At 49.8% G+C, this 14525-nt stretch overlaps 2 protein-coding genes across 2 annotated transcripts in view; both read right to left on the minus strand.

Annotated features, from left to right (window-relative positions):
* Positions 1 to 537: 537 nt before the first annotated feature.
* LOC128594668 (galanin receptor type 1-like) lies at positions 538 to 3190 on the minus strand. Its single transcript, XM_053603595.1, has 2 exons — positions 3166 to 3190; positions 538 to 1576 (listed from the first exon to the last, which is right to left on the minus strand). Exons 1-2 carry the CDS (start codon positions 3168 to 3170, stop codon positions 538 to 540), a joined length of 1044 nt encoding a protein of 347 aa, XP_053459570.1. The 5' UTR covers positions 3171 to 3190.
* A 1724-nt stretch (positions 3191 to 4914) lies between these two features.
* RAB44 (RAB44, member RAS oncogene family) overlaps positions 4915 to 14525 on the minus strand; it is a 34922-nt gene continuing 25311 nt past the window's right edge. The window contains exons 10-14 of the mRNA XM_053602860.1: positions 10868 to 10949; positions 9668 to 9782; positions 8215 to 8316; positions 6579 to 6655; positions 4915 to 5564 (exon numbers count right to left, since the gene is read on the minus strand). Coding sequence (XP_053458835.1) covers positions 5474 to 5564; positions 6579 to 6655; positions 8215 to 8316; positions 9668 to 9782; positions 10868 to 10949 — 467 coding nt within the window. The 3' untranslated portion in view covers positions 4915 to 5473. The remainder of the gene's footprint in view (positions 5565 to 6578; positions 6656 to 8214; positions 8317 to 9667; positions 9783 to 10867; positions 10950 to 14525) is intronic.

Below are 14525 nucleotides of genomic sequence, written 5' to 3' on the forward strand. Positions count from 1 at the left end.
CCTCAGGCTGCCAACCCCCAGATCATCCCTCTGCCTACTTCTCTGTCTTTGGAAGCCCTCTGCCATCTTCTTGTCTACTCCCTCAGATGCCCCTGAATTAATAAAAATGGTAATGACCAACATGCACACGTACTTAGTAAGCACCAGACACTCTTCTAAGCACCCTAAACGTGTTTAGTGAATTTATCTTCCTAACATTCCTGTGAAGACAGTGCTTACAATCATTATCCCTTTTTCCAGATGAACAAACCAAGGCATGGAGAGGTTAAGGGCCTTGCTCAAGATCACACAACTAGAAAGTAAAGGAGTTTATAGATATGTGAGCCCAAGGTGGAGTGGGTGGGACCTGGTTGTCTGAAGATGTGAGCTCTAGCTGAGCCATGTAATTGCTGTATGACCTTTGTTGGGCTATCTGCCCTCTGTGGTTCTCAGTGTCTCCACTGGTAAAATAAAAGGAGTGGGCTCTGAGGCCACTGAGGGTCTTTCCATCTCCCTGCAATCTCAGTCCTTCTATCACCCTGTTGTCTCAGACCTCCATCAGGCCCATGGGCTGCTGGGGGCCCTCTCTTGGCCGGGCTGGACACTGTCCATCACTGTAGCAGCCCCTCGCACACCTGTGGGATGCCTGGCTGTCAGTGGCCTACGGAAGAGGTTCCTGAGTCCTGCCCGGAAGGGGCGGGAGAGGTAGAAGCAGAGGAGGGGGCTGACAGCACAATTGGAGTAGGCCAGGATGGTGCAGAGGCTGGAGGCCACAAAAGCCTCTGGTGTGGCAGGCAGATAGCCCATGGCTGCTACATAGCCCAGCACAGAGCAGGGTCCCCACATCAGCATGAAAACCACCAGCACCACAAGGATGAGCCTTGTGTTCTCTTGGTGCTCCTGGATGCTCTCCCCCGTGGGACCTCGGGGCCGTACCCACAGGAGCCAGTGCACGTGGCAGAAAGAGCAGCCCAGCCCCAACAGGCAAGGCAGGAAGGCCAGGGCTCCCAGCAGGGTGAAGTAGCAGGAGGTCTGAGCAGGACTCAGGAGCAAGAGGCAGGCTTGGGTCTCAGGGGCCCCCACTGTCTCCTCTTCCACTGCCACTCTCTGGAATAGCCAGTTGGGCAGGGACACGGTAAGGCCCAGGACCCACATGGCCCCACAGAGCAGTAAGCGGATACCCTGGCTAGCTGGTAAGGCCGCATCAGGCCAGGCCACGGCCACATGGCGCAGAAGGGCTGTGGCCACCATACTGTAGAAGGTGCAGAACATGGTGGCTGTGTTAGTGGCCTGGCTGATGGTGCACACGGCAGGGCCCAGCCACCAGTCGTGTAGCAGGAAGCTCAGCAGCAGCACAGGCACCACGCAGGCCAGGAAGAGCAGGTCAGATAGCGTGATGTTCACCATGAGGCTGTTGGTCAGGGCAAGGAGGGGGCGGCAGGCACCTGGGCCCCGGCCCACCACCAGCAGCATGAGCCCGTTGGCCAGCAGCCCCACCAGCAGGATGAGTCCGCAGACCCCAGCGAAGATGAGTCGGAGCAGTCGCTCAGGCGTGGCTGTGAGCCAGGGAGTGGATGTGGCATTGGGCTCCATTCTCCTGTTTCAGACATACAAGGACAGTGTAGGAAACAGCCAAAGTCCACCTCCCCTGTTCCTGTGAAGCCTCCTCCTTTCATAGTGTTCCTGAGGGCAGCTCAGGAGAGACTGCAGGAGGGACTCTATGAATTCTTCTTTTTTTTAAACTTTATTCAAATTAATATGAGGGTACAATATTTAGATTATATTGTTCTCACTTCCAGGGTAAATTTCCATATGTAGAAGAGCCCCTCACCCAGAGGGCATGTTATACACCCTCACAATGCGCACATTAGGTGAGATCCCACCTCTGCCCTCTGGGTCTCTATGAATTCTGATGCCAACACCCCATTTGAGGGTCCAGACTCTAGGTCCAGGGGCTGCAGGAGAAGGAGGAAATGAGGGACCTGCCCACGTACCCCAGCTGCCCTGGATGAATGCAGCAGTCTAGCCACTTCCCTGTCACTTGTTGCCTTTTTATCTCCTGTTCCTGGTCCACACTCACTGATGACATGGAATGTTGCTGGAGAGGAGCAGGGGAGGGGTAAAGGCCTGCAGACCTGGCCCTGCTCCGCACAATCATCCGCATCATCCTGTAAGAAGTTCCTAACTTAAGGGTTAACCTTCTGGCGAGTGGAGCTTGGGTTTAAAACCAGCTCTAGCACTTACTAGCTATGTGAGTATGGATGAGTTACTCAACCTCTATTGGTAAAATTGGGATAATAACATGCCCAGTCTCATAGTGTTGATGTGAGGATTAAACGAGGTAATGTGAGTCAAGTACTCAGAGCAGTGCCTGACATGTTGTGGGCGCTGGGTCAAGGATGGCTGTAGTTCTTTCCCTGATCAGCCTGTTCTAAAAAGCTCTCTTCTCCTGGAGTTCCTGTCCCACCTCCATTCTGCCTATCTGCAGTCCTCTTCCCAGTCCACACCCTGAGTTTCTTATGTTTTTTTTTTTGTTTGTTTGTTTTGTTTTGTTTTGTAGAGACAGAGTCTCACTTTATCACCCTCGGTAGAGTGCTGTGGCATCACACAGCTCACAGCAACCTCCAACTCCTGGGCTTAGGCGATTCTCTTGCCTCAGCCTCCCAAGCAGCTGGGACTACAGGTGCTCACCACAAGGCCAGCTAATTTTTTGTTGCAGTTTGGCCAGGGCCGGGTTTGAACCCACCACCCTCAGTATATGGGGATGGCGCCCTACCGGCTGAGCCACAGGCACCACCCTGTTTTTTTTTTTTTTTTTTTTTTGAGACAGAGTCTTGCTCTGTCTTCTAGCTAGAATGCAGCGGCATAATAGCTCACAGCAACCTCAAATTCCTGGACTCAAGCAAGCCTCCTACTTAAGCCTCTCCAGTAGCTGGGACTACAGGCACAAGCCACAATGCCTGGCTAATTTTTTTATTTTTAGTAGACATAGAGTCTCCCTTCTGCTAAGACTGGTCTTGAATTCTTGAGCTCAAGCGATCCTCCTGCCTAGGTTCCCAGAGTGCTATCATCTTTTTCTTAATGAGCCTCAAGCTAAGTTGTAGCCAGAGGCCCGTTGGCTGACGTGCCTTGAGAACTCACCATTCTGAAGTCTACCTATTCCCTCCTGCTTCTGTCCTTACCTACCTCATGCTGCTCTGAGGTTCCTGGATCCTGCTTGCCAGCTTGTAAGCCCTTTGACACTGGGAAAGTCTGGTGGCCTCTGCCCAGCCGGGCCCTGTCCTTAAGGTGGATCCAGCTGGAGAAAGCAGAGAGAGGGCTCTGGGCAGTGTGCAGTCTCTTCCGGCACCCCACCTCTGGGGAATCTGAGCTGCCTGAGGCCAGAGCAGAGCTGAGATGGGAGGGGCAGGCCTGGGGAGCACTCCGGTACTGGGCCCCCCAAAGGACAGTGGCTCTGTCTGCTCTACTAGCTCCCTCAGGAGTCACACCTTCCTCCCTGCCTCATTAACTCCCCAGCCGATATCAGTGCCTGCCAGGCCCCTGGACCCCAGAGAGAGCCATTAGCAACAGCAGGACCTGTCCCCACCTCACCCAGGGCCAGGTGTCACTCACTCCAGCCCTGCAAGCAGGTAGGTTTGTGGGCTGGGGAGAGGGCAGAGCAGGGAGAAGACCCTGGGTAAGAAGGAATCAGCGAGAGGCCCCGTAGGAAGATCAGTCGCTGCATCCAGGAATCATCTGCATGTAGCCGGGAGGTCGAAGGAGACTCACTATAGGCATCTGACCCAGCCTTTTCTGGCTTCTCACACTAGAATCTTCTCCACCCCACCTCCTGCCAAGTGTCACCTGGCTCCTGGCATGTGCCTTAGGTGATTGGAAGCTTACTACTGCTGAGGCCTCTCTTGTAGGCACGAGAGAGGGGTGTGGGCCACTTAAATAAGCGAGAACAGGGCTCTGCCCCCACCTCCTGCCTTCCCCTTTCTCCTTTATTCTCTCTCTCTATAACTCTGTTCTTGAACTGCCTTTGCTTGTCTTTCTGTGAAGCCGAAATCTCCTGTGCTTCTGCCAGGGACTCCCCCAGCCCCTGAATGGTTACTAAGTACCAAACTCAGTGCCCAGCCTGCACTGTGCAGCCAGTTGGTGGTGATGGCAAAATGTGACCGACATTTGTCACAAACACACACAATAGGGGATAAGCCAATGGGAGAAAGGCTGTCTCCCTAAGACTCTCCAAGGGCAGAAGCTCTGGCCCTGGTGCCACTTTTTGAGAGGTGGATGTTGCAAGATTCTGGGAACTCCTGAAAAATCTCCAAAGAGGAGCCTGTCAGTGAGTCTGAATCCAGGTTTCCTGGCTGCTTCCCAAGCCCCGCCAGCCACACCCCAGCTGCACCTCACACCAGACACTGACGCCTCAGGGCACAGTGCTGCATCTAGGGACACCATGGCACTGGGGCAGGGGACAAGACTCCCGAATATGACCGCTCGGAGGTGGATAGGGGCGAGAAGGAGTGAGATTGGGGCTCAGGGAGACAGGAGGACATTGGGGCATAGCGGGGGCCATTCGAACATCACTGTTCCCTAGCCATGGGATTCCACTCAGGAGAAACTCTTGAGTTTCCACATAGAACCAATGAGCAAGACAAGGTCAGCAGCACTCTGCCAGTAAAGAAGAGCAGGACTGCTTTAATAAACAGAGTACTTGGTAATTAACAGATTATACAATTAGGAATCACCACCAAAGTAAGCGCCTTGAAAAGTTTCTTTCCTCCTCCTTGACTCTTTTTTCTGATTATACGTAGACTACCCAGTCGTAGAATATCTGAAAATACAAACATTTATAAAGAAGAAAATAACATCCCTCATAATCACCCTATAATTTTACCACCCACAGATATGTAGCCCAATATTTATTTTATTTTTTTATTTTTTTGCTTTTTTTTGAGACAGAATCTCACTCACTATGTTGCCCTGGGTAGAGTGCCATGGTGTCACGGCTCACAGCAACCTCCAGCTCTTGGGCCTAAGCGATTCTCTTGCCTCAGCCTCCCAAGTAGCTGGGACTATAGGTGCCTGCACAACACCTGGCTATTTTTTGGTTGTAGCTGTCATTGTTTAGCAGGCCTGGGCTGGGCTTGAACCTGCCAGCCTGGGTGTATGTGGCTGGTGCCCTACTCACTGAGCTACAGGTGCTGAGCCTGTAGCCAATATTTTTTTGTATTTTTCCTTAAGTTGCTTTTCTAGACTTTTCATTTTTTAAAGAGTTGTAAAGAATATCCCCCGCCGCCAAGGCTTATTTACAAACCAGAAGTCCTTCTTCAGAAGGCAGAGGGCAGAGGTAACACAGTCTCTGCTTTGGAAACCAAGTTCTGATTTGAAGAGGACTTTCCTGAACTTCCAGCTGTCCTCTCTGTCATTGCTGTCCCATAAGACAGGACAGGAGCTGAGGGAGTGGAAGTCAGGGGACAGTCATCCTACCCTGGACAGGACAGGACAGTGGTTAGAAGCAGCAGCCAGCTTTCTTGGGGGGCTTCCTGGGGGGCACCTCCACCAGTGAGCCCTTCAGGTGGTCTTCTTGCATCTTGAGTGACCTGTGTAACAGTGTCCAGGCATCAGTCCTCTCTCACCTCCCAGGAGCAGCATGGAGGGGCCCATGGATGGAGCTGCGGGGCTGGAGACTGCACTGCCCCCTCCTCCTGCATTCCACATGGGGGCCCCAGAGACTTTGGCCATCTGACCTCTTCTTTCAGGCCAGGCACTATGCAAGGGACTGTGATTGCCACAAGAAACCAACATTCCCTGCCTTGAGAGGTAAGGAGGACAGACAGGGACACCTGCAACCCCGGGTGACACCAGATTAGGGGAGAATTCCACTCCAGGTCCTGGGGATTCAGGGAGGAAGCAGGTGGGTGGTGTCTGAGCTCAGACTGAGCTGCGGACAGGGCTTGCTAGAAGAAAGTGGGTTTCATTTGGGCAGAGAGCCAAGGCTGAAAGCCAAGAGAGAGACTGGGGGCTAGAAAGTAAAAGAGGCCTGTTCATTTATTCATGATGAATTTACCACGTGCAGACACAGCTCACCTGATTTAGCACCCACCCCTTACTCATTTTATTCATTTATTGAGCTGAGCACCTGGTACGTGCCAGGCCCCAGGTATGGAGGGAGGGACTGAACAAAAGTGGCTGGAGCTTGGTGAGTATGTGCGCGCGCGCACATGTGTGTATGTGTGTGTGTGTGTGTGTGTGTGTGAGAGAGAGAGAAGGAGCAGGGGAGATGGCATTAGGGATGGTATAGGCATTTGTATTTTATTCTAAATCCATGGAAAGTTGGGAAGGAAACAGACACTCCCTTTTCCAGTCCATTTTATAGATGAGAAAACTGAGGCTCGGGGAGGGGTAGGTGCCTCTGGGAAGGGATACAACTAATGGGAATGGTGAAGCTGGAGTCAGAAGATTCTCAGTGCAGTGCTCTCTCCCTCCCTGTTAGGAAACTAGGTTCTTCTTTGACTCATTTCCTCAGAATAGACCTTGCCTTCCCACAAAGAAGTCAGAAGTGAGGCTGGAGGTTGTTCCAGAGGATTCTGGGTGGTGAGTGGGGTAACACTTACCTGGCCAGGTTCACTATGGGCTCCAGGATGTTGTGACCCAAGGCAGCACTGCACTCCCCAAAGGAGACCCCCAGCTCCTGCAGGCCAGATAGGGAGGGTCACATGTGCCTTAGGGGAGGCACTGAGAGGCCAGGTGCAGTCCCTACTAAAGTCCTGATCATCAGAGTCCTGCCTACTGCTTCCCTAAGCTGACCTCCATGGGACAGAGAGTCCCAGATCAGTGTGGCCCATGGCCCCCAGCTGGGCCCCTCTGCTCACAGCCCCTTCACCCTCATGTCAAGGTCATACCCCAGAGACATTCCACAGCCTTCAGAGTGACATGGGCTGCCAGCATCCCAACTTGGAGAAATGCCTCTGGGAACATTTTACAAATGTTACTTACATTTTTAGATTTCAAAAATATTTCATTGGGGAAAATAATGGAAGATACAGCATAAAAAAGTATAAGTTCAAGATACAAACCACTGATCTTAATAGGATTTGGATATATATTTCCATTCTATTTTATATAACCTTTTACTGAGCAGGGGCTGGGGGCCCCTAAATGTCACTGCACTGTTAGGTTAAGCCCTAGGAAATCACTGTTTGGGTAGGCACCAGTCAAATGTCAGTGATTTCATATGGTTCAACCCAACCTAGATCCAAACCCGCAGCTGCTTTTCTGACTTCACATTATATTATAAGCATTTCCCCCACACCCTTAAATATCTTTCCAGAACAGAATTCTTAACAGCAGATACTGGCCTTTCACGTGAACATCCACCATTTCACCACCAGCTGCTGCCAAATATTTGTTCTTATAAATAATACTGTAAAAAAATCCTCACATAAAGATGTTTGATTGTACATTCTACCTGGGTATCCACTGTGTGTTCCCTCAGGGATTATTATTTCTGATTCTTCCTCTCAAGAGGAATTGTGGAGGAGAATTAGCATGTCAAAGGAATGAGCTACTACTTTTAAGGAAAGCAAAAAAGCAACTCCCCGAGGAGGAGCTACAGGATGACCTCATGATTACCAGAAATGAGCGAGAAACAGGAAGAAAGTACAATATGGAAATGCCACACGGGATCCTGTGAGAGGGGGAGCGAGAAGTGATTCCCCCCTCCTTTTATTACTCTCCAGATTTTCCAGAATGTGGTTAAATACTATTTGTAAATAAATAGTATCCACCGTCTGGCAGTGGAGCTTTTGATGTAATCTTCCCAAGGAAAAGTTTGAGTCTGAAGACAGAATAAATTAGAAGGGAACATGTTAATTAGAGACCAGAGATAAAATTAAAGTTTGATTGGGAATTTTAAGTGAAGCTATTTAAAACCCTTTTTTACTCTGTAGATATTTTTCTGTAGGTTGGGACATTGTGTGGGTGTTTGCTAATTCAACAGTGAGGTTCAACGGCATGCCCACCACTGCAGCCTCATGTTTGGGTCTAAGGCTGGTCTCCAGAGGCCGGTGGGTAGGCAGTAGAGACGACCAGGCTGCTGTCCACACTGACGAGGCCTTTGGGTAGGGCAGGGACAGGAATGGGCAATGAATCCTTCTCAGTTGCCCAGTTCAGGGTGCCCCCTATTCACTGCCTGCCAGGAAGGTGTCCGCCCCATCCAGGCTGGGAGAGGGGTCACGCCCAGGCACTTACCTGGGCCAGTTGCTGCCCAGCCTCAGTGGGCACTTGCCGCTTCTCCTCACAGTCCGTCTTATTTCCCAGGAGAAGGATGACCACCCCTTCCAGACCTGTGTCCTGCACACAGAACATATTCTCTCAGCCACACCTCTGTATGCCAGGCCCTGGGCAGATTTGGCCCTCCTCTCCTAGAAATGTGCCTTCCACATGTGCTCCTCTTGGGTCACGTTCACTTCATATCCTTCTCACCTGGACACCTCCCCTCCTCTGCAATGAGACTGCCCCTCCTCTCTGCCTGCAAACATCTTACCTGCTATTTAAGACCAACCTCAAGGGCACTTCCCCTAGGAAGCCTTCCTGGATTACTTCTGCCCATGACCCTCTTTCCCTATGTGTGTTGAATGGTCCAATGTTTGATTATATAGGCTGCCTTGCACATTTTATAATTTTTCTTTTTTTGAGACCAAGTCTTGCTCTGTCACCGTGGGTAGAATGCAGTGGCATCATCATAGCTCACTGCAACTTCAAACTCCAGGGCTTAAGAGATCCTCTTGCTTCAGCCTCCCAAGTAGCTGGGACTATAAGCACATGCTACCAAGACCCATCTAACTTTTCTATTTTTAGTAGAAACTGTGTCTCACTCTTGCTTAGGCTGGTCTCAAACTCCTGAGCACAGGTGATCCTCCCTTCTCAGCCTCCCAGAGTGCTAGAATTACAGGCATAAGCCGCTGTGCCTGGCCCACATTTCCTAATTGTTTCATGAATAATGATAATGATAATAGCTTCTGATTACCATTTGCTATACACCAGGTGCTGTGCTAAAAGCAATTATATCAGCCCTCACAACTCCTCTATGAAAGAAGTCAGGAAATTAAAGTTCAGAGAGGTTTAAGTCACCTGTTCAAAGTCTCGGAGTTGGGATGGGATAGCTGGGATTCAAATCCAGGTCCTGTCAGACCCTGGGGCCCAGCTCTCCTCCTCACACATTATCTTATCTACTTCTTTAGCATCTCTTCAACTAGACTAGAAACTTTTGGAGAGAAGACAATACGGCTAACTTCATACCCCTCTGCCATGCCAGTATACCCTCCAGAATTCCAGTAGATGTGCATCGACAGAGTATGTGGGGGAAGAACTAGAGACATGAGCAGAGGAATTATCACCCGGAGTGGCACTAGACCTCCATTATCCTCAGGTGTAAGAAGGTTTCAACAACTGAGCAGCTGTATGTAGGAAAGAAACATTCACTGGATAAAGGAAGTAGTTTGGTTTGAAGGCTGTACCATGTAGTTGTGGGTTTTTGTACTACCGTGCTCCCAGCTCATCCAACCACCTGCCTTCAGTGGGTGGTGTCACCCATGTGTCTGCTGTGTCATTTGTAATCCTGGCAGACAAAGGGGAGTGGGCAGAATCTAAGTTTCCTCTTGACTCCCCAAACCGGGGCCAACCCCAGAAACCATCTGCTCACCTGGAGACAGTCTAGCCAATAGCGCACGTGGGCAAAGCTCTCCTGGGAGGTGACGTCGTACATGAGCACTACCCCATCAGCCTTACGGAGCAGCTGCCGCGTTATGCTGTGGTACCTGCCGGGAGAGTCTGTGTGAGGCCACAGCAGGCCTCCCGGCCCCAGACCCCACCTCTCTAAGCCACAGCCACTCTATCTGCAAAGGCAGAGATGGACCTGGCCTGCCTCTGATCGCCACCTCCTGAGGGTGTGCATGTGCTTTCCTGCTCACAGCACAGTTATTGATGACAAGGGGACAGTTCTCATGGCTCAAATTTCAAAAGGGGCCAAAGGACATTCAATAAAAAGTCTCCCTCCCTGTGCCCCATCCTGCAGCCACCTGGTCTCCCTCCTCAGAAACCCAGGGTTACCAAGTTTCTTAAATATTTTTCCAGCAGTAATTTATGTGTTGTATATACGTATATATACACACAGACACATGTATAATACAAACACATCTTTTCCCCCTGCTTTACACAAAAACCGTGTAAAACACTCATTGTGCTCATTAATATTTAGTATCTGCACTTCTTTTTTCCAGTTAAGAAGATGTCTTGAAGATATTTCTCAATTAGTAAATAAAGGTAGTCCTCAGTCTTTTTCTGTCTTTCTTTTCTTGTCTTTCTGTGGCTTTATAGTGTTCTACTGTGTGGTTGATTCTGATTTATTTAACCAGTGCGTCCACTATAGATGCACATTTAGGCTATTCCCAATGTTTCATAATGTAAGTGATATTATTATGGACGGTCCTGTTCCCTTTGTTAGTATAGTCATGTCCAAGTCCATCCATAGAATGCATTTCTGAAAGTGGAACTGCAGAGTCCACGATGCAACTTCAACTTTTAGGCTGATCGTTGCTGCCTAAGTGGAAAGTGGGAGGCTAGTGTCTTCAGAAGGACAAGTGATTCAGTGGCTATGCCCTGAGGGCCGTGTTGGGATGGCCCTAACATATGCCAGTCTGAGGGACGCCTGTGCCTGCCATGGTGTCTGCCACAATTCAGCTTCACTCTTCTTTCCTTCCCTGGCCTCCAGAGTCCTTAGGGGCAGTTGCCTGTTTGCACTTGGTTTCCTTTAGCCCATGTTGTCAGGGCTTCCCTCCATCCCTCTACACCCCTAGGCTCAGCCCAGGTGCTTGACACAACTGATACAGACAGTGCCCGTTACCTCTCCTGGCCAGCGGTGTCCCAGAGCTGCAGTGCAAAGCACTTATTGTCCACGAGTAGGTTTTTGACCTGAAAATCCACTCCTAGGACACAAAAAAGGTTGAGGCCCACTTTTAAGTCACCATCCAGGACTTGTAGCTAAGGCCTGCCCTGGTATACACCTATCCCCAACACCAGCCACCATGGGATGGAGCCTTTGGCTGTGAGTTTTCCCCGGTTCTCCAAATCCCATCCATACTCAAGGGCCCACATCCTCCGAGAAGCGTTCACAGACTACCCAGCAGCACCATGAGGTCGTGCCAACACAAGGTGCCTGGTCTGTTCGACGGCACAGTGATGTTTATTCCTCAGGCCATCCAGAAAACAAGTCACATTATTTTATCTTTATAATACTCCTTCCAGTCCCTATTTGTTGCACACATCTTCCCCCTCAACTACACAGCAAGGTAGACAGGCAGCCCAGAGGGGCAGACGGAACACTGGCTTCAGGGATGACCAGTCTCTGTGTACGGACAGTTACACGACCTCAGGCAAATCACTTCACCTCTCTGAGCCTCCTTCCTCATTTGCAAGGTGGCAATTTATGAAGACCCACATTGCAGGGTGATTGAGACGATAATGATTTCTGGTAGGTACGGGAGAAGTGGTAATTTTTATTATCACCATGATGTCTCATCTCCCTGATCCCCAGCCCCTCACATTTCACAGCTCCGCCATTGCCTGTGGTCATAGTTCTAGACTCTTTCTGTCCTGGGGAATATGGTGAAATCCCAAGGAGGTTTGAGAGCTTTGGGGCACACCTTCCTGCCAACCCCAACTTCTGAGGAAACCAGGTGGAGTAGGGCTGCAGGGATGGGTAGGGGCTGCTTTGTACCTATCCCTACCTTCTTTCCTAATGGAACCCCAAGCTGCAGAGCCTACTGCAGACCCCAGGCCAGGTCACAAAAGATGAATCTCCTAGTACAAGCAATGCCGGCTCAGGCCAGAGCCAGTGGAGTGGCTTATGGTGACCCCCATAAGCACCAATGCTGCCCCCTGGTGGTGGCTTAAACCACAGGCTCCCCTCTCTCCTGCCCCCTTCCTCCACAAAGAAGCTGGGAGCAGGGGCAGCCAGGGGAGGCCTGACCTCAGCAAGAGAGAAGCAGAAGTAGCATCTGCTTGTTCTTACTGTCCTCTTTCCTGAGGGTTGTAAGAAGCCCAACGTCTGCAGGGACCTCTGAGGTCATCTGATTCAACTTCTGATCACAAAGCCATCAGGGAATCTACTGAACAACTCTACAATTCTTCCTTGCATTTGATAATCCCCCATTACTGCCCACCCCCTCCTCAATGCACCCAAGAACCCCACCCTCCTCCCAAATGTGTTACAACTTAACCATATAAATTGTTAGGAATTTATTTTCTCCTTCTCTGGGAATCTGCTGTTTCATTCATTCATTCATTCATTCGAGACAGGATCCCACTCTGTCACCAGGCTGGAGTACAGTGGTGTCATCATAATTCACTGCAACCTCAAACTCCTGGGCTCAAGTGATCCTCCTGCTTCAGCTTCCCAAGTAGCTGGGACTAGTTGTGTGCCACCATAACTGGCTAAGGAATCTGCTATTTATTTTATTTTTTTTGAGACAGAGTCTTACTTTGTCACCCTGGATAGAGTGCTGTAGCATCATAGCTCACAGCCTCAACTCTTGGGCTCAGGTGATTCAGCTGGGACTACAGGCGCCTGCCACAATGCCTGGCTATTTTTAGAGTTAGGGGTCTCAATCTTGCTCAGGCTGGTCTCGAACCCGTAAGCTCAGGCAATCCACCTGCCTTGGCCTCCCAGAGTGCTAGGATTACAGGCGAGAGCCACCACACCTGGCCTGAATCTGCTATTTTAAATGAACAGCTCAGGGAGAGGGCAATTATGAACCTCAGAGAGGATAAACTTTTGGTGGTGTGCATGGGCTTTTGAGACAGGAGGCTTCAGATATGAACTTTGGAGCCCATATAGGGCAAGAAACTTAAACAGGTCTTCAATTTCTGTTTTTCTCATCTGTAAAAATGGGAGTAGATGTGGAAAATGCATATTCAGACATAAATCCCTTGGCTCTGGTTCTCTACCTGGCCCTGTCCTAAAATACAAGTGGGCTATGGTTCTTATTTTTCTGAGAGAGAGGATGGAAACAGAGGGAGGGTAACTCTGGTTGAGAAACTATTGGCCAATGAAAACAGGACCGTCCTCTGAGATATTTAAGCCAGAATAGACGACAGCCACCAGGGGGCAGTAAAGCATAGCTGGGACTGGAACAGATTTGGATCCGGCACCTCATCTCAGCGGGCTTGCAGTGTATGCAGGCTGGCTCTGTTTGGGGCTTTTGTTTTGTTTTGTTTTGTTTTTATACAACCTAAGCTTTTCTGAATTTCGTGGGACCTTCCTACTGCATAATAAGGAGTTCAATTACAAGGAGGGCTGTTGCAAGGAAGATGCCTGGTGCATCATAAATGGTCAGTAATGGTGGCCTTGTACACCCTCTGGCCCCACTCAACATCAGGTCAAGCCTGCTATGGGTTGTCCCTCTTGAGGCCCCTGAGTTTCTAACTAGGTCCCCAGGTGAGGATGCTTGGGTAGAGAAAAGTTTGATAATCTGTCCTGAACCTCTCTTGTGTGAATGCTGACTGCTCTCCAGTCAGCACATGCCATGGTCTGAAACAAAGACACGTATCAATCACCTCATCTTTGTCCCTAAATGGGTCTACCCTTCATTCTCTCAAGCTTTTTTTCTGTAGCTCTATACAACATTTAGTGTCCAGATATCCTGATGCTTTTAGGAAGGGGAGTCTTTTTTTTTTTTTTTTTTTTGTAGAGACAGAGTCTCACTTTATGGCCCTCGGTAGAGTGCCGTGGCCTCACACAGCTCGCAGCAACCTCCAACTCCTGGGCTTAAGCGATTCTCTTGCCTCAGCCTCCCAAGTAGCTGGGACTACAGGCACCCGCCACAACGCCCGGCTATTTTTTGGTTGCAGTTTGGCCGGGGCCGGCTTAGAACCTGCCACCCTCAGTATATGGGGCCGGCGCCTTACCGACTGAGCCACAGGCGCCGCCCAGGAAGGGGAGTCTTTTTGCTTTAGGCCATTTCTTTCAGGAGCCACTGAGTTAGACATTATCAACTATTTACTTTAAGAATAATAACAACAATAATAATAACTATTATTTATCTGGTACTCACTATGTGCCAGATATTATTCTAAGAGCTTGACATACATTAACTAATGCTTACAAACCACTCTAGGAAGTTGGCACTGCTGTTGTCCTCATATGGATGAGGATTTGAGGACTCAAAGGGGTTAAATGATTTGCCCAAGTTTATATACCTAACAAGTGGCAGAGTTGGGGTTTGAACTCAGGAACTTAGGTTCCTAACTTACCACATTCTATAGATACATCTATGTAAAATATTCGACTTACCCTAAGTGATTTCCTGCCAGAGCATGGCTGCCTGGCCTGGAGCTAGTCATGAGCAAATCCAGCCAGGCTGACCCTGCAGTGGCCTGCCCACAGGCCATGTGGGTGGAGACTTGCTTGTTTTCACTATCAACTAGCACTGGCACCTAAATTGCAGGGTGCTTTGTTGATGAAGCACATTATAAGCTAATCAGATCAATGCAAAAAAGCAAAT

Source organism: Nycticebus coucang, chromosome 9 (genome assembly GCF_027406575.1).
Source record: "Nycticebus coucang isolate mNycCou1 chromosome 9, mNycCou1.pri, whole genome shotgun sequence".
NCBI classification, from domain to species: Eukaryota; Metazoa; Chordata; class Mammalia; order Primates; family Lorisidae; genus Nycticebus; species Nycticebus coucang.